The sequence below is a fragment of the Falco naumanni genome, chromosome 3 (assembly GCF_017639655.2).
Source record: "Falco naumanni isolate bFalNau1 chromosome 3, bFalNau1.pat, whole genome shotgun sequence".
Lineage (NCBI taxonomy): Eukaryota > Metazoa > Chordata > Aves > Falconiformes > Falconidae > Falco > Falco naumanni.
This window is the reverse complement of record NC_054056.1, coordinates 109,634,232-109,653,174: the sequence shown is the minus strand read 5'-3', so window position 1 is coordinate 109,653,174 and position 18,943 is coordinate 109,634,232. Positions and strand designations below refer to the sequence as shown.

General features: G+C 44.3%; 1 protein-coding gene across 1 annotated transcript; it reads left to right on the top strand.

Annotated features, from left to right (window-relative positions):
• The first annotated feature begins 1,022 nt into the window (after positions 1–1,022).
• On the top strand, positions 1,023–5,184 carry LOC121085378 (prostate stem cell antigen-like). Its single transcript, XM_040587988.1, has 3 exons — positions 1,023–1,119; positions 3,011–3,115; positions 4,735–5,184. Exons 1-3 carry the CDS (start codon positions 1,068–1,070, stop codon positions 4,944–4,946), a joined length of 369 nt encoding a protein of 122 aa, XP_040443922.1. The 5' UTR covers positions 1,023–1,067; the 3' UTR covers positions 4,947–5,184.
• Positions 5,185–18,943: the final 13,759 nt, after the last annotated feature.

The following is an 18,943-nucleotide window of genomic DNA, read 5'->3' as shown; positions in this document are numbered from 1 at the left end:
AGAGCTAAACTGCTTGAGACCAGATCCGTGAAGGCTATTACTGCAAAGTGCTAAGTTCCTGAAATTTCCGAAAAACCCTAAATAAAGCAAGAAACCATAGCAAACAGAATTTGGCAGAAAGGCCTGTTTTATTTCACACCAGTGTGTGCTGAGAAGTGGTCAAAGGATGTGAGGAATGGGAGAGATCTTCAATCAACGCACAAAAGCAAACATTTGCACTTCACTTTGGAATGTGGCTGAACTCACCCTCATCTCTGAGGAGAAGTGGCATTTCTGTGACAAGCCTGAATTGTTTACAGTACAAGCTGATGTGGGTTGAAGTGTCAAAACTGCACCCAGCCTATAGTGGAGAGACCGCCAGCTAAAGAGAAGCATGCCGTGGTACAGACAGCAGATAAAAACAATACCAAACAAAACCATCACAAAGTCCCTTTGGTTTCAAGACACATAAAAAACAAATTAATTGGACATTGCCTTTTATTAGACTACAGATAATACAGATAATAATAAAGGCAAATAAGCACTTGGATACCTGAAAGAGGCCAATGCACTGTAATATGCCCACATACCTTGCAGCCACATGCCACAAGTGCCACAGAGGCACTCACACATGCAGATAAATCGCTGAAGATGTTTATTAAAAGAACATTTCGTCCTTGATTTAAATACAACAGCTCCACTCAAGATAGTAATGGGAGTGGAGAGCCCTGTTCACAGGGTGCAACCGCAGCCTCACTGGCTCCAGTGAAATGCGTAAGGCCAGCCTTGTTCTAAAGAATTTGGACTTTTTTCCACCCATATGAACACTTTGCCCAAGGGTAGAAGGGGAGGATGTAGTGGTGGAGGGGACCTGCTGGTAGCTTTGAAAGTTGCAGTCAGGTAGGAGAGGCACTTAACACAAATACCACCACCACAAACCAAGCCCTTCCTTGGTCCAGTGGGCAGCCTCGCTCAAGTGCCTTCACAGGTTGACCTACTGGGCATGCCCAATTGTCACCTCCCACACTATATAAACTGCTCCGCAAGGGAAAAAAAAACGTATTCACCGCAAGAGAGGCTGTTCCAAAATGAAGATTTTCCTTGTCCTCCTGCTAGGAGCAGTTCTGTGCTTGGACTCAGGTAAGACAGCATGGAGAGTCTGTCCCACATCCCCTCCAGCAGATCTTCAGTTGGGATTAAAAACTAATGATGGGGTTTGGCAGTGAGTGAAGAAATGCTGACATAGTTGTCCTATGAAGACATTTGCTTTTTGATAGGATGTCCTGGGTGTTGCATGGAAAAAACGCAGCCCCACCCCGCTGATGGTGTGATACTAGTGCTGGGCAGAGCAGCTCCCAAGAAAGATAAATCCTATAGAAAACTGAACGTAGTTGAAATCAAAGTTATTTAAGCCAAACGATATAGTTATGTGTATGTAGGGTTTTTTTTTAAGTGGGGTGGGAGGATTAATTTTCTTCTTCCCAGGCTATCAAAATTGCAACATTTCTGCAAAGGTAAGTTTTGTTCCAACTTGTTTTCTGAGTCTTCATTTCAGAAGTGGCCCCACAGATTGTCAGAATTTTAATGGACCAGAAAAAGGCAGAATGCCATGGCATGTTATTTTATAAACTGGATGGGTGGGATTTGGACACCATCAGGTTTTTCTAACCTCCGTGGGAAGAAGCGATTTTAAGTGAGCTCTTCCCTATTTACCAGACAACAGAAGAAGCAGATCTGAGCAGAAATGTTTCTCAGCAGAAGATGCTGAAGAACAGGCTGGGAAGGGTCTTGTACAGTCCTGGCCAGACCTTTTCCTCTGCCAGATTCCATTAGAGTGCTCTGAAGTTTGACTGTCATTGCATTAAATGTGAAAGCAGAGTATAGCATTACAGGCAAACTGGGGTTTGGCTCCTTGCCTCTATGGCTACATCAGTCATTTGTACCAGAATGGCTTGGACAGAGGGAGACCAAGTGCCTCAAATCACTTCTTGTTCCTGCTCTGAATAACACTGATTTCTAAATAGGGCTTCTCTATGTCCTAGAAGAGTATTTTAGGCATTAGGGTATTGACTTGAGGGATTCATGATACAAGCCTGGTGGTCATGAGTTTAAAGTACGTACATATCTATATATCTGTACATTAACTCTCGGACTTGCAAGGCTCCACTGATGCCCTGGGGCACAGGTGGGTAATAGGAACAGGTAATTGCACAATGCTTTCACTCCTCTGGGGAATATTTTTAATCATGGCTAGACACCGGTAAGCTGCAATGTTTATTCTGCCTTTGCTTGATGTGCATAACAGCACAGCAGATGTTAACAGCACTGACTTGTATCCCCCATAGAGTGGCATGTCCATAAGGGGCTGGAAACACGTGGTGACCTGAATTTCAGAGGGAGGTGAAAGCCATGGTTTCACCTTGCTTTTTAAGAGGGGGTGATGGAGAGAACATGCCACAGGCTGGTCAAACTGAGACAACAGGCTGGAAGAGACCTTGCAAATCGCCTACTCCATCCCACCTTCACCCCCTCTTCCCTCTGGGCTTTCCTTCTTTCATCCAACCCTGGCAATGCCTCAGCATAAGGCTCAGAAGCAGACAAAAAATATCAGCCTGTCCTCCTGGGGGCTTCATGCCTTCATCTCAGTTCAGGAGGTGTGAATATCACCAAGAGCTTGTTCCAGACAGGAACGGAGATAGGCATCCCAAATACAGAGGAAGAAGTATTTGGGAAGCACTTCCTATTGACTGATGAGACCAGTCAATGAGACCAGCTATCCAGCTGGTCTCTTTTTGCTCCCTCGCTGCAATGTCTGCATCTGAAACATCTTCAGCACCTGCAAAACTTGACCCTCACTCCAAGCAAGCGTACTATTCTCTAGCAAAACCAGAAAAAAACATTGTTTTCCCAATAACAGAGGTGCTGTCTTCCCTTGAGGACCCACAGGAATGGTCCTGTTTCCCAGTGCAAGCCCTAAGACGAGTTCCCTGGAGAGCTTCAATTTCTTATAACCCTTCTTGGTCTTTTTCAGGTTCTTCTTTGCAGTGTTACAGCTGCACATGGCAGCTCAGAAACTCCAACTGTCAGAAGAAAGTGGACTGCAAGACTATGGAAATGTGCAAGACAGATGTGATCAGTAAGGCAAAGTAGGGGTGGACAATATCTTAGTCATGACGTTAGAGCCAGGTGTGGTCCGAGCCTCAGGTGTCCAAGCCTGATTCTAGATACACCAGCTGGTGTGGGCCAGCAAAGCTCAGTGTGCAGCAGGAAGAGAAAAGCCATCTTGGAAGAAAAGGTGGTAAGGGAGGTTTCAGATGACTTTCATGTTAAGTAGAAATGACAGAAGAAAAATGTTTATCCCTTAGTGATAGCTGGTCTTCTGGTAATGATGCTGGCTGTCACTAAGTCCTCTCCCCACACTGACAATGAAGGTGTGATTACAGTCATATTAACATGAGCATGCTGTACCCCATAAATTCCTCGGTGTTTGCCACTAGATCATGCTAAAAACTGAGCAATATGGCCAGTACAATGCCAGTACCGGGAAAGAATCTCAAGAGGGTGCAGCTGCATTTGACATTGCAAATACCTACAAATGTCTCTCACCTGTACAAAATTAGGTTTATTTCTCTTTAATAACACCAAAAAAATTTTTTTTCAAGGGCGATAGTTAAGTTTATGGCTTTAAAAAAAAAAAATGGAACATGAATTAAAATGTGAGGGGCTGAGTCTGGTGAAAACTAGTCATGAAGTTAGGAGCATTCAATGACAGAGCTGATTTTAGGTGAATTCAGTGAAAAGGACATAGTTTCACCTAGGCCCATCTACAGCCAGCTCTGAATGCAGCCATCTGTGTGTCCCTGGGTAAACTCCTTTAACAGATTATGACTTAATTCTCCCATTATAGATCGGGCAAAAAAATGTTTGCCTTGTCCAGATCTGTGGTGACAGCTCAGTTGCTCTTAGAGCTGGGGCACAAACCCCATCACTGGCATGCCCAAACTTGCATCTAATAGGCAGTAAACGTAATACTTCCAGTAGGTATTGTTCTTGTTGGAAATTAAGCAAACCCATGACCATGCATTCACATGCAGGAGAGCAAACACTTTGTATAATCCCCTGGCCCTATACACTGAATTTGCATCTGTCAAAGGCTTGGTGTCCAGAATAGGTGGTGCAAGACCAGGAGATCTCATGCAGACTGTAATCTGCTGATAACCAGAGGTTACTGAGTATCAACCAGCCACAGAAAAATAGGCTGTGCCTCTCAGAAACAAATCAAACAATAGCTCTTTCATCTGTGAAATGGGGATAGCCATGTTTCCATAACTTCCCTGGGTGTTCAAAGTCTCTGTGCAACGAAGATATATGGGATATGAGGAAAGATTACCCACATGCTTGCTCCTCATCCATTAGTAGCTTAGGCTCCCCTAGGGAGGTGTCAATGGCTACTTTCATTATTAATTAAGTTATTAGAATTTCTGTAGTTGGTGCTGGTTTAGAAACCCCCGAGAACTGTGCTGTGGAGTACACTGCCTTAAGCAAACACCTGTGGCTGAAACTCTTCCCCCACTGCTGACAAACTGACACCTCAAAAATACAACGTGCTAGAGTAAACCATGCAGCTGTTTGGAACCACTCATGCTTTTTTTTCCAAGTGAGCTCAGATAAGAATAACATCTCATTATTCAGTTCCATGAAGCTTTGCTTGCCTTGCCTTGAGTCCATGTAGTAATGGTCCTACTTTCCTTCCAGAGATCATAGGGTTCATCAAAATCATCAACAAGGGCTGCGATTCGTCATGTAGTGAGTCCTATCAGGACTTCAGCAGAGGCAGCAGGAATATCTCCTGCTGCAGCAGCGACCTCTGCAATGCCAATGCAGCAGGCAGTGTGAGGTGCAGCTATGGGATGGCAGCAGGGATAGCAGCCAGCGTGCTCTGGACCTTCCTGAACATCAGACTGTGAGGACCAAAGAGGAATTCCATGACCTCAAAAGTCTTGGAGCACCCCGCCTATAACAGAAATTGTAACTGGGAGCAATGGTGGTTTGTTGGGCGCGTCGCATCCCTGGAGCTGATGGTAGATCTTTGCCGTATGATAGCTTCTTTGTTACTGTTATTGTATTGTTGTAGTGTTACCAGATAAGAAAACATGTGTTCATACTATCTGCATAACGCCTAAAATATACTTATTTCTGAAGCAAGTGTGAGCGTGTTACCTGCATATCACTTAGTCATGTACTTCTGCACCCAGCAGCAACTGCAGGTAGATGTGTTGCATGTCTGGCCAATGTTCGGTCTCGTCCATTGCTGTGTAATGATGGTATGTGCTGAGAGGTGCCATCACAGAGCAGAACAGAAGTGGCAACTGTACCTCTAAAGCTTGAGGGGCTCTGGCCTATGACAAACTGTGGAGGGCACATACCCCAAGAAAGCCTGTGAAGAGCAATCACACCTGAAGGGGAACTTGCTTGTGACCTAAGGAGCCTGGGACCCTGCACCTAGTTAGCTACCATACCAGACAAAAACAGTGCTCACCTTCCCTGCCACATGTGCATACAGGCATTCATACACCTACGAATAGCTGTAGCATCCCTGAGAGAGTAGGCAGGACTGCACATCCATGCTGGGCAATAACCATCGCATTGAAGTGGAAAGGATGTCTCCATGGTGTCTTGGTCAACCACTCCAGTTCTGGGATTGCCAGTCTCCATCCTGGCCATAGTGGCATCCTTTGAAGGACCCATCTCCCACAGGCAGGTTCTCAAGCTTTTGTCTCCAAATTCCTCCTTGATCCATTCCACATGCCACAGCCTGGAACACAGGCCCTGTCACAAGGTTGAAGAGGTGTTTACCTTTCAGAGAAGGTGGTGTTGCCTAGCAGATTAGGGAGAGTGGAGAAAGTAAACATCAGAGCTCGCATTTTCCTTTCTGGGTACCTTGTTGTGGAGGTGAGCACACACCTGTGGGCACACACCCACTTCAACCCCCAGGTGAGACACAGTCAGTGAGAGATGGGGAGGAAGGCAATGTGGGGTTAAAAGACGAAGAAAAGCAGGAGCAGGGGAGGTAGAGAAAGGCACAGGGCTGACCTCCTGAGGTGCTCTCAAGGACAGGGCTGGGAGTGCTGAAGAGTAGGGTGAGATTGGTGTTTCCTGCAGATTTTTTAAGAGCATGAGGATACCCACAGAGCCATTTATTCCCTTCCTTGTAATGGGAATTTCCCTTCACCCACTGACCTTTCCCCCTTCCTTGAAGTCCCTGCTGAAGCCAGAGTGGCTTTCTCTGCTCATCACATGTAGAAGATGTGGGTCACATCTGAGGAAGGAGAAGCTTAGTGCAGTCTCTGGCACTGGTGCAATCATCATGTTTTGACCATCTTTACTGGTGTAATGAATGTGGCAATCGTACAAGCTCTGAATATGGAAAACCATTTCAAGGCCTCTCTGTTGCTGATACCAATGAGGTGTTTGTGTGCAAGGAAGACTGGGTTTATCATCTCTTTCATACAGTTATAGCCCCTCTCCATACTTATAGATTCTAAATTAGTTTGCCTTCTCCAGATAGCTTATTTTATGGATATAAGCTTGGGTGTTCCCACCTTGCATTGGGAGATCCTGTACAGTGTTTGGCAAAGGCAGCAGAGAAAGTGCCATACAAAGCTGCCTGAAAGAAACTCTCAAATAAAGCCTCCAAGCAACATATATATGAAGAGACCTAAAAAACAAGGTAGAAAACTGTGTTCCATGTGCTTCCTCCCAATATACAACAAAAGATGAGGCTGGTGTCAGCAGAGTGTACAGATGGGCCTGGGAGAGCCCTGCATGAGAGTGACAAGACAGGGTGGACCCATGAAGTCAGGGAGCTGTGAAGTCAGGACAGCAGTGGGTGGAGGACTAAAAGGGGAGGGAGATTGGCCAAGAGCCCCATTAATCCACTTTCATACCCTAAGAACTGTTGGAGCTGCAAAGGATGTGCAGCCACAGGCTGAAATAACAAAGAAGCATTTACCTGGATGGAGATGAGTCATCTGGGGGACCCATAGCCATGGAACAAGGGCCAGCATCAAATTTTGGATTAAGTCAATGGGATGTCAGAAGATAATTACACTGTCTGTTATTGTGAAAGAGAAACGTATATAAATCCTTGGGAGGCAAAGGATTACCAAGCTGCTAATTGTGGGAAGCAAGGAAGGGGTTTCCCCGAAGGGAAATCCATAATGAATCACCATCCTCATATGAGTTGATTCTGGTTATTGGGAGGGAGGATATAAGATATAGGACATGTGGGTGATTATCCTGGCTTTTGCAAACCTCCTGAACCTTATTAACTGAAAAGGGGGCTCATCCAGCTGTACAACTCCAAGCCAAGCTGTTTTCTGCATGGGTAACCAGCTCCGTGACCTCTCCAGTCCAGGGACTCATCTTCTTGCACTGTAAGAAGGTCCCTGACACACTACTGCCTTTTGCCCACTTTCTGAAACAATTCTCAGGCATTCAAGCATGTCCACATCCAGTGGCCTTTCTCAACAAGCAGTTTGGCTACAATGGCCCTTTCTGGAGCCTGGGAATTCAGCTGTACAAAAATGGCTAAAGCACCAAAGCCATTGAAGTCCCCACAGACATTGGATGAGACACAGCCTCTTCTGGCTTCTTGAAAGGTCAAACACATTTATCCCTGAAAATGAGAGAGGGGTCAAAAGTCTTTAGCATGAGTGGGGTCTCATGTGGCAGCGACATCTGCTTGCTGGAGCTCGGTATTCAGGAGTCTCTTGCTGGAGCCAAGAGGGGACTTTCCCTTGCTCTGGTGGTTGAGACCTGATGTCTAGACCCTTACAGGCCGAAGGGACAATTCTTCCTCCCTGTACATATTCTAGAAGGAGTCTGTGACTCTGGAAGGAGTCCGTGATTCTCCTCTGGATTTATCTGGAGATATATCCTCCCTGTGGATATATCTGGAGGTTTTGCCTGCAGTGCTGGAGGTCATGAGGATGAGATAGCTTGGGGAAGGTGCAACTGGGAGAGGCCATGACTGGGACAGACACAGTAGACCAGGGTAACAAGCCCCTGCAGGCACAGTGTGGCACCAACCAGTGGAACTCACTGCTGCTTGATGGGTGCCTGGCATGGCACTTGCAATAGCATAAAACTTCACTGTCCATTCAGGTCACTGACAGACAGCCTCAAAAACAACCCTCTAAATTCTGGGAAGTGTTAGGAGGTGTCAAACTGGGGCGGATAAATGACTCAGCTGCAGTTCAGAACGTGGGCTGGGCCAGGGCAGGACCAGAAAGAGGACTGATTTCCCAAGTGCTGCAACTGCACATTGACAGAAAGGCTGGCCTACCCTCCTGCCTTGTACACCCCTAACAAACATCAACAGGGCTCAGTCCCTCCTGCTCTGATCTGCACCCCCAGTTCAGCAGCATGCTCTGTTGGTACAGATGATCTGACATCATGCAACTATGCAAGCCCTGGTGGAAGGTTGATTTACTCTCTGGGTGCTGAAAAAAAGGCCAAAAAGCTGTTTGCTGGGTGACACAACTTTTATTTTAAAAACAAGGCTTCTTTTTTACCCAAGTAAGTTGTGTCTTGACGTTGCTAGCTGAGCAGTTTTATCAGTTCTATCTTCTCCGCACTTGTCAAAAGGCCTAAAATTGAGGACAGGCTCTTTAAGCAACTCAATCCATCACGTATGCAAGAGATTTCTATTCCTCCAGGATCAAACTGCAGTTCATTTATTTAAATAATAAATAGCTGGACAATAAAATAGATGGTTTCTTCTTTTCAAGGGTAGCAGCTGCACTTTTCCAAAGGCTGCAGTTGTATTGGGGACTGAATGTAAACATTCATATCTCCAGTGAGGCTACCTCTTGCAGATGGGAAAAGTAACACGGTTCTGATCTAGAGTAACTGCTGTGGTACGATTTTTTTGGTAGGAAACGTTACAGATATACATTCAGAGTAAAAGTGTTGCTTATATAATTGTTACGATGCTGTATTTGCTACTGGTAGTATTAGCTAGTATTCATTGCCTCTGTGCATAGGGATTAGGGCATACAGTATTTCCATGGCTCAGCAGAAGTTATACCCAGTGCCCGTACCTGGCCTGAAAAATGTCACCAAGGTCCCCTGAATTCAAGCCAATTTGTGGCAGCTGGTCAAAAACATTTGATCGCACTGGAGAAAGTCTCTGGGGCAGAGAGGCCAGATGAGCTGGCTTTTAAGGACCAGAAGTTCTTTGCTGTGCTCCACTTTTCCTTTGTGGCCTGGGGCAAGTTACACAGCACCTCCATACCTCTGCCTTGTACAGATGCTATCAGGTCCAATACATTGAAAGATGCTCAGATAGTGATTTTAATGGGGCCAGGAGAGAGACTTAGGCTAAAAATAAGCTCAAATAGAGTCAGCTAGCATAACAGAGCTGGGGAAGGATTACCCGCTAACAACCCACCCTGCACAGCCACATTCCTGCTCTGAATTATTCATATACTGTTGTGCAATGAGGCTTTTTGTGGTCCAAATAGACTGGAAAGAGAGCCTGCGGTTAGCTCTGCTCTTCCAGCTATTAAGCCACTGGACAGTCACTAAAAACAATCAAAAGACCTGCCCTTTGATTGCAGAACTTCCCTAAAGTAACTGTACCCATCACTCAACCAGGGCAAGGCTGGCTGAACGAGGCTGATGAAGCCAAGTTCGTTCCATGCCATCTTGATTAATCCCACTCCCATTCTGCCACTTGAAAACTCTGTGTGGCAAAGAGATCCCTTGCTAGCTCATTTCTGACCTTACCTTGAGCTCTATTAATGTCATTCAAAGGTCAATCACAGAACTCTTTGCAAATCAGATGCTGCACACGTGACTACTCTGATGATGTTCCCAATTGACAGTTCCCATTGCAGCCCTGACCTCCTCCCTATATGGCTTCTCTGATTTCTTATCCACAAGCCCATATTATGGGAGCATTACCTTACGAAGTCACCAGCTTGTTAAAATACCTCTCACTATGTGTCTGTACCAGAATTTGTATATACTAGCTGTGTTCATCACTCACACTGAAATAGCCTTTATTCCCTTCCTGGGCTTGTGTTCACCTCTGTCGGTGCTTCCCCATGTGAATCACTTAACAACACCATGACCCAGCCCTGGACCCTTTCACAACTCTGATGGTGGCCCTCCATGGCTGGGGTAGTTTGACTACCTCCATATACCTCTCCGTCAATGGAGATGACAGGTATGGGGCTAAGTCAGGAAAAGAAAATGTTTTGCTTCTTTCTCTCTTGTTATTTTCATTAGAGATTCAATCTGGCCTGGAGGGAATTTGTGGAATGAGGACTTCACCCTGGACAAGTAAGTGAAAGTGGAGCGATGGGCAGGGAGGGGACTTGTTTTCATCAGGGGTCACTACATGTTGAGTATTTACAGGGACCCACCTGTCTTCCTGGGTGGCTGCGTGGTGCCACACGCACAGGTGCCTTCTGTCCAGACTAGTTGAGTCATCCACTCTGGACTTGCATTCAGCTGCATCCTTTAAACTTGCTTTCTGCAATGCACCAAAGGTAGCATGTTTGCCTGCTCTCACAGACAAATTTAAGAGAAAACGATGTAATCTCTGCCTCTAACATCCAATGTTTCTGTAGTGAAGAGAAAAGCATTCATCCTCCTTAAAATACTGACATTCAGCCAGAGACTGTTTTTTTTTTAACACTCACTCAACTGTCATAATTAAGAAAAGACGAAGGTGTGGCTAAAGTTTCAAATAGTCAGTTGAGGTACATCTGACCTATTCAGTTCCTCTGCACAATAAATGAGCTTTATAAAAATAAAGTTAGACTTGACAGAAGCATTTGACTATTCAAAGTTTAAATGGGAACATTTAAAATAAAACAATTAAGTAAACAACCCTCTCTGCTCTTTCTCTTGCATGCCATAGAGTCAGAGAATGGAAATCCTCTTCCAAGAGTGTAGTGCTCATGTGCAGTCACTGCTTCTGGACTGGCTCCAGTTGCCTTGTGGTAAGATGGCAGAGCATTTCACAACAGTTCTCACACCCATGTATCATCAAAGGAGACAGCTGTTTCCCTGCCCTTCGTAATCCCATGCAGTTAATTCCTCTTTTTGCTGTTTTCGCAGCAAATACTCTGCTATGAAGTACTCTTCAAAAACAGCAGCTCTACCCTGCTTCCCCTCATCCTTCCCCCAGGAGGATGGAGAAAAAAAGCCTTTGCCTTTGCCATGGAGATCTATTGATGTGATGTCGTTCAGCATCCGTGGGAAGCAAAGAGTCTGAAGCCAGTTACGAGCATGTCTGTGTCAGAAGTACTGCATGAGCTGCTCCTCCACTTTGAATCTATTCAAGAAGTGATGACCTGAAGAGCTGGCATTTGACACAGAGGCAATGAGAGAACAATCCTGGCATGAAGAAATATCCAGCAAACAAAAGCTATTCATGTCAGAGAGCAGGGGCATTCACAGCATGAATGGAAAATTGCCCTAAATTCCCCACTCTGGAAGTTTGAGGACAACCCTTTCTCACCTTGCTAATGTAGCAAGAACTGCGGTCTCAAAGCCCAGGGAAGTTGGGAAGACCCAAGTCAAGAGCCTGACAGGAGCCGAAAGAAGCCAACAGAGAAACCTCATTACCGTCTTTGGCACCTGTGAACACAGAGGCTGCAAGCAGCACACCTGGAGGCAAGGGAGAGCATGTGTGGGCACGAGAGAGACAGTATTTGTTTTGCTGGCTGGCACCAGGTATTGGCATTAAAGACAACAAAAAACAGAGACGTTTGCTAAGTCTTACAGTAGTTCCCACCCTATACTAAAAGCAGCCTCTGAGGACAACAAAAATACTTCTTATCCCTCTTATCTCCTCCTGCTTCCTGGTCCACCCAATGTCCACATCCATCACAGGCACCATGCACTGCCACAAAATTAACTGTCTTCCCTCACCCAAAGTGTGCCCTGTTCCTACCTCCCTCTCATTTCATCCTTGTCCCAGCCACACCCTTTCAACAACTGCTTCCATGACCTGGTTTTGGACAGGTTTGTGTCTGGAGGCCAGTCTCATCTGTTGCTTCCCTTAACACCTATGAGACCTGTGGTCACCATGTGGCCCTTTGCACAGACAGGATGGTTGTCTTGTTGAAAAGTTCTTGGAGACATTCAAATGGGCAGATAGACACATGTATGCATATATACAGTGTGACAGTTGAAGGAAAAGTGGTTAAGAATCAAAAAAAGTTTCATTCTCATAGGTACATATTTACTGAGGGCTGAGATTTTACTGGAGAGCACACAAGTAGCATGTGATAGAAGGTTGATCACAGGACAGAACAGCTACCCCAGGAAATCTTACCTAGCTACTATAAAAACCTCTTCAGTCTCATTTCTGTGTACAGCTTAATAAGAAGACCTATGCCTAGAAAAAACTTAAGTTCTTGCAGGGCTTTTATCAGTGACATTTGTATCCATAAGAATCAAGGGTTCACTATGCTTAGATTGCCAGAAGAAATTCAGATGTAGTCATTACCTGTGCCTCCACCAAGATATATTGCCCCCTTGTGATGCTCTTTTAACATTACTTTATGTGTTCTGAGGCCCATTTAGGGATAAATCAAGTCCAACAGCAAGTCACCATGCACTAGGATCCTGTTTAACAACCCTGGAGGTGGGATATACCCACATACCCCTCAGAAATGCAGGATGGGTAACAGACAGGAAAACTGTTTTCTTCAAAATCATGGAACCCAAAATACAAACAACCTACTACTTTTCTAACCTTCTAGGGATGGGACCAGCAAGTTTCAGGTCCAGAGGATACAGTTATGTAAGTAAATCAGGCTAGGCCAGTGGACACTTCTGGTTACTGGACATTAGTCATCCCTACCGTCACCAGCATGGGTTAGGCCCAAGGATCTCCCAAACAATTCCTGGGGATGACAGAGGAGTTAACACAAGACAATAACCATTCCCAGGAGGCAGGTTGGATAGAAATGGTCTGTTTTGGCAGGAAAAAGAGTCAGATCATTCCTTCTTAGTCATCTTCACTGCCAGAGACTGGTCCTTGACATCTTTAATTTTTTAGGTACTCTGCGATACCAGTTTTAAACAACAAACAACACCTGTTGCAGTTGAAATCTGCAGCAAAAGACTGAAGAAAGGATGTTTGCAGACACCAAAGAGGTGTGTGTATAAGGTGGCACAATGCTGTCATTGCACTGTGGGATTCCTGGGGCAGGAGATGGAAATGGCCATGGAGGGAGGGTGGTTAGTCTGACCCAACAGTTGGTATAAACCCCTATTGCTACAGCACCAATCTACAGGGCAACTGGTTTGTCATTATTTAGTAGCAGCTGCTAGGTGCTGTGTATTCTGATGAAGCGAACCCCTCTTCCAAATGGACTCAGGAGTTCTCAGACTGAACTGTTCCCTCCCAGCCTAGATTTGTCCAAACCCTTGGTAAAGTGCCTTCTGCCAGTAATTACCTGAACCCCAGTCAAGATCTACAAAATGGTCATTGCTGTTGCTTGTCCAGGCAAGGTCCTCAGATCCAGAGCTGCACATTTGTATTCTCCTTGCTCAGCAGGCATAGCTATTACCCAGGCTGGGCCAACCTCCTTCCCTGTAAAGGTAGGTATCCAAAGCTGTGTGAGTCCTGAGATGAGGGAAGCTGGGGACAACTACAGATAACACCGTATCCCTTTGTTTTCCAATAACCATGTTCTGGAGAAGTGTTTCACCCCTAGAGACCTTTTTGTAAGGAGTGGAAAAGATGCAAAGAACAGAAATAGAGGACCTGGACTCTGGGGTGGATGTTTATTCCCCACATGTGGGACAGAATGGAAATAATGATTAATGGGACAAAATTTAACATGTCCAAATGCCAGGTTCTGCACCTAGGACAGAGGAACGCCAGGCACAAGTACAGACTGGCAGAGGAGTGGCTGGGGAGCAGCCCTGCAGAAAGGGATCTGGGGGTGCTGGCTGGCAGCAGGGTCAGTACCAGCCAGCAGTATGCCTTGGCAGTCAAAAGGGCAAACTGCATCCTGAGGTGCACCAAACACAGTAGAACAAACTAAAGAAAGAAAACTATTCTAAAAAATATCTGGCCTTGGTATGGCCTCACCTTGAATACTGTGTACAGCTCTGAGCACCTCAATTTCAGAAGGATGTGAACATCCTTAAATGTGTGCAGAGGAGAGCAACACAGCTGGTGCAAGGGCTGGAAGGCATGTCCTGTGAGGAGCAGCTGAGGACTCTGGTTTGCCTAGTTTGGAGAAGAAGAGGCTGAGGGGTGACCTCACTGCTCTCTACATCTTCCTGAGGAGGGGAAGCAGACAGGAAGGTGCCGATCTCTTCTCCCTGGTATCCAGGGATAGGATGTGTGGGAATGATCAAAGCTATACCAGTGGAAGTTTAGGCTGAATTAGGAAGTATTTATTTTCCAAGAGATTCGTCAAACACTGGAACAGGTTTCCTAGAGAGGTGGTCAATGCCCCATGCCTTTCAGCATTTGGACAATGCCCTTAACTTGCTTTAACTTTTGGTCAGCCCTGAACTGGTCAGGCAGTTGAATTAGAAGATCATTGTAGGTTCTGTTAATAGAATAGATTCTATTCTATTCTATTCTATTCTATTCTATTCTATTCTATTCTATTCTATTCTATTCTATTCTATTCTATTCTATTCTATTCTATTCTATTCTATTCTATTCTATTCTATTCTATTCTATTCTATTCTATTCTATTCTATTCTATTCTATTCTATTCTATTCTATTCTATTCTATTCTATTCTATTCTATTCTATTCTATTCTATTCTATTCTATTCTATTCTATTCCATTCTATTCCATTCGATCCCATTCTGCCTAGAACAGAACATATTTCACCATACTTTCCATAAAAAATCCCTAAACTCAAAGGGTGGAGCAGAAATACACAGGAAACAAATCTACAGCACTCTGTGGATACTTCAAGGTAAATTCCGTGCCATCACCACCCTGGTGATTCACCGTGAAATAAAAAACAGGGGACACCTTTGCATCACAGAAATTACAATGAAACATTTGCTACTGTGCCTCTGGCTTCAGGATTAAGATGTTGACATAAACAAGCCCAAAGTCCTCAGGCTAAAGTGGAACATACAGCTACCTCTTCCCTATTGAATGGTGTGATAAGAAGCAGACACCATCTTGAAGACAACCAAGGACATAGGAGGCAAAATGACTATGCAGACACTCTCTGAAGATGGTTGCTGAAGGGAGACTGTGCTGGTTTACCTCACTTGATGGGGCTGCCTGTCCAAGAAGAGCCTAAGAGGAGAAGGGTCTCATCTACTCCATCAATATTTTTATTAAGACACTAACGCAAACACAGAATTCAGGAATAATGCTGCTGTCCCAAAACAGACCCCACACATCACAATCAAGTGAACATTTCGCTTATGTCATCCTTATTATCCTAGTTGCGTCTCTTCAACAGTATCTAGCCAGAGTTGACATTAGACTTCCCAGTGCTTTCAGCAGAAATGAAGTGCAAATTACTCTCATCTTGCTCACACGTAGAATAACTTTCAAAACTACCCAGCTCTCCTCCAACCCAGTAGAGATGCTGCCTCATCACTTCTTCCTTCATCACCCACTTCTACCACTCCATGTACCCCAAAACTCTTAGAGTTACTCAAGCACAGATTGCCAGGGCACTGGCACAGACAAAAGAGGCCTTGGAGTATGGAAAACCTTGTTTCATCTGTGCTCAGACCTGAGCACTATTCCTGTCCATGAACTTTTCTATCTAGCTATGCGGGCTACTTGCACACCTGGAATCCCAAATGATACATCTGTCCAACATCCTGGTATGACAGGGCAGTACCATTAGGCTCACTGAGATGGGTATTGAAGGCTAAGGAGACTAATGCTTTGCCTGGAAGGCTACTACTGGAAAGGACGTAAAGCCTTTCCACTCAAGTCTGGCAAGAACGCTTCTTATAATTAGTCCCAACCAGCCTTTGCTTCTGTGTCTCCATGCCAATTTGCTAGTCACATACACATGTAATGTTGCTCTGGCCTTGAGCAGCTCCAAGGCTGACACCAAACTTGGCATGTTTATATGTAGTGAAGGACCTGCCTAGTTCAGCTTTTTTGTGCTGACTGGGCCACCCATCTCTCCACTGAGCACAAAGGAAGCAGTGACCACATCCTCTGACAGCACAAACCAACACAGCTCTGAGTGACTTAGAAAGGAAAGAGATACCCCTGGAAGTTACTTCCCTGCTGTATCAAACATATCCTGACAATACATCAACCAGCAGGTGATACTCTGATCAAACTCAGTCTTAAAACCTAGCTCTTTGTTCTTTTCCCCATCTGTTAGTAGAACAATTCATTGCTTGGGTACACATTTCTAATTTCCAGCTTTTATTTGTTTCATGGCCAGATCCCACCTATGTGTCCGGTGCCAGTACCAAAATTTCTTATTCCAGACAGGTTTTCCGTTCCAAGTTGCCTACTGTTGAGTATGTCCATATTTGGGAATCTTTTCTCTTTCTGCTAAGAAATCCCACATCTTTTAGCCTGATATATTCTCCATTCTCATCTTCATATTAGCCTTTGTGTGGGACTTCATCTCCCTTGGGCTCAGCTGGTGAGAAATGCACCCAGCATTGCAAGTGTGGTCTTGTTGGTGCCTTGCACAATGACCTTAGCCCTGCACTGTCCTCACTGACACAGCCCCCAATCATGACAGCTTTCTTCACACTTCATCAGATGTCTGACGTATGCTCAGCCTGTGATCAACCGATACTCTCATGTCTTTCATCTCTCCAGTCATTTACAGGTGACCTCCTGTTTACCGTATAACTTGCTTATTACAGTATATGATCTTATTAGTATATGACTTGCATCCAAGCCACATGGTTGTTTATGATATCCTGATCCTTCTTGGCACTGCTGATGCTTTCAAAATTTATAACATCAGCAAATTTCAGTGACACCATCCTATTTAGCATCTTTTAAGGTCTTTACAGAAAATATTAAACAAGAGTACTACAATACTTGTTCCTGGGGAACTGCACTACTGACCTCATGCAGGCTCACATCCCCCCTCCCACCACTTCATTAAGCTTTCAGCCCTTCCACTTACAATCCTTTAAAAGGCTCTTACCCAGCTTATATTCACTTAATTTCCATCCATGCCATCTCAATAAATATTTTCATATTATATTGTTTAAAATTTTGCTGAAATCTTGAAAATCAGACTTTATTAATATGAAATCAAGGAAGACCATCATCTTGGGTTTTAAGCCTTCTCATATTTTCTAGTATTTCCTCCTTCAAAAATTGTTTTTAATCCTGGCATCCTATCAATGTCAGACAAATTACTTTTACCCCTCCTCTCTTGAATTTAGGGAGTAAGTTCTGACCACATGATACTGTCTTGAACTTGATTGATTTATGAACAATATTTGGGAGTGGACCTGGACCTGTTGATCTATATACTAGTTTTCTAAGAGTCCAGGACAGAAAACATCCTGCTCTGCTTTGTCCCAATTGAATACATTAAACCTTTTTATTCCACCTGAGATGTGGTTATTTCTATTTCTGTACACCTGTCTCCATGCTGTCTTTACCCCAAAGTCAAAAGCACTCTCTATAGTGAATAAGAGGTTTGATTTAATAATCAGTTTTCATCTATCATATCTTCACTACTTTATTTTGTCTGTCCATACAAGGATTGAATAATTTTAACATTCAGTGTCTTTCCTGAAACCTAAATCATTTTGACTATTGCAAATTTTTACTTTACACATTTCTTAACCTCTGTCATGTAATTTTGTCTACTGCTCGGTTTTTGCTTCCATTCATTTAGGCTTCCCTTTTATTCCTAGTATAATCTTTGAAATGGTTAATCAACCATTTCAGGACACAGTCATTCTTCTGTAGATGTTTTTTCTTCACCTTTCCCCTTTGTTAAGCAAACAAATTCCAGAAAGTTTTCTGAATCTTTGGTTTCAGGGAACCACAAGCTTCATGCCTTGCATACACATCCTTGAACTCACAGTTCACTCACCCTTTCTCTAGCCACCATATATCAACATTTATCTTTGGTATCTGTTTATGTTAAACTGAACCAATCAAAGCGCAGCTGGATCAGGGGGGAATATCGTTTCACGTGTGTTAGACTCCTAAGCCCAGTCATCAAAGTACACCATCTTAAAACCCATCTTTGCAAGGAGGGGAGGCATGGAGGAGAAAGGAAGGAAAAGATCTGTGTTGTGTGTGGCTAAATGAAGCTGAAGCCAAATTAGATCAAAATTAATCTGAACAACTAAACTCTAGGCAGGCAGCTGAGTTCTGGAAACATGTAGGATACCCCAAAGAAACACACCAAGGGAAGGCAAATGGAGAAAGCATTGGCTGTGGTAATTTCATTTGGAGACATGGATGAATGGGAAAGGAGCTTTGTCCTACTGAGAAGGACTGGCACCGTTCTGTCTGGGGTTGGCATTTCTTTCTCCAGTTTGAGCAAGAATGTCCCCTCATTTGAGACACTGACTCAAAAGCAGTGATGGCAACAAAGAGATTCTTGGCAAAGACCCATTTGTGAAGCATCATCTTCTTCAGCTGTCATTTTCAGGCAGGTACCAAAGGTATACATTATTGATGAAGCACAAGGTGATGATGGAGAATATTAATTACTGAGGAGATTGGACACTGTGCATCAGAACCATACTCATCCTACATCTCCAGGAACATTCCCAGCCTTACTTACGATCAAGTGGGCAGATTTTTAATGATTGATTCTTTATTATTAAAATCACAACATATTTATTATGCTGCAAGCTTACTGAATGCCAGGGTGTGAACTGCAGGTAACCCATCAGCAGCTTTTAATTTCTCACTGTTCTCCTTGGCAAAGAAGTCTTGTTGGTGTCCCATACAACTTACTCTGTAACCACATTCAATCAC

Bases quoted from the DNA above. Each gene is read 5' to 3' on its own strand.
- LOC121085378 (XM_040587988.1), top strand. From the start codon at position 1,068: ATGAAGATTTTCCTTGTCCTCCTGCTAGGAGCAGTTCTGTGCTTGGAC. The intron at 1,120-3,010 runs GTAAGACAGCAT...GGTCTTTTTCAG, and splicing joins AGTTCTGTGCTTGGACTCAG to GTTCTTCTTTGCAGTGTTAC. The intron at 3,116-4,734 runs GTAAGGCAAAGT...CTTTCCTTCCAG, and splicing joins GTGCAAGACAGATGTGATCA to AGATCATAGGGTTCATCAAA.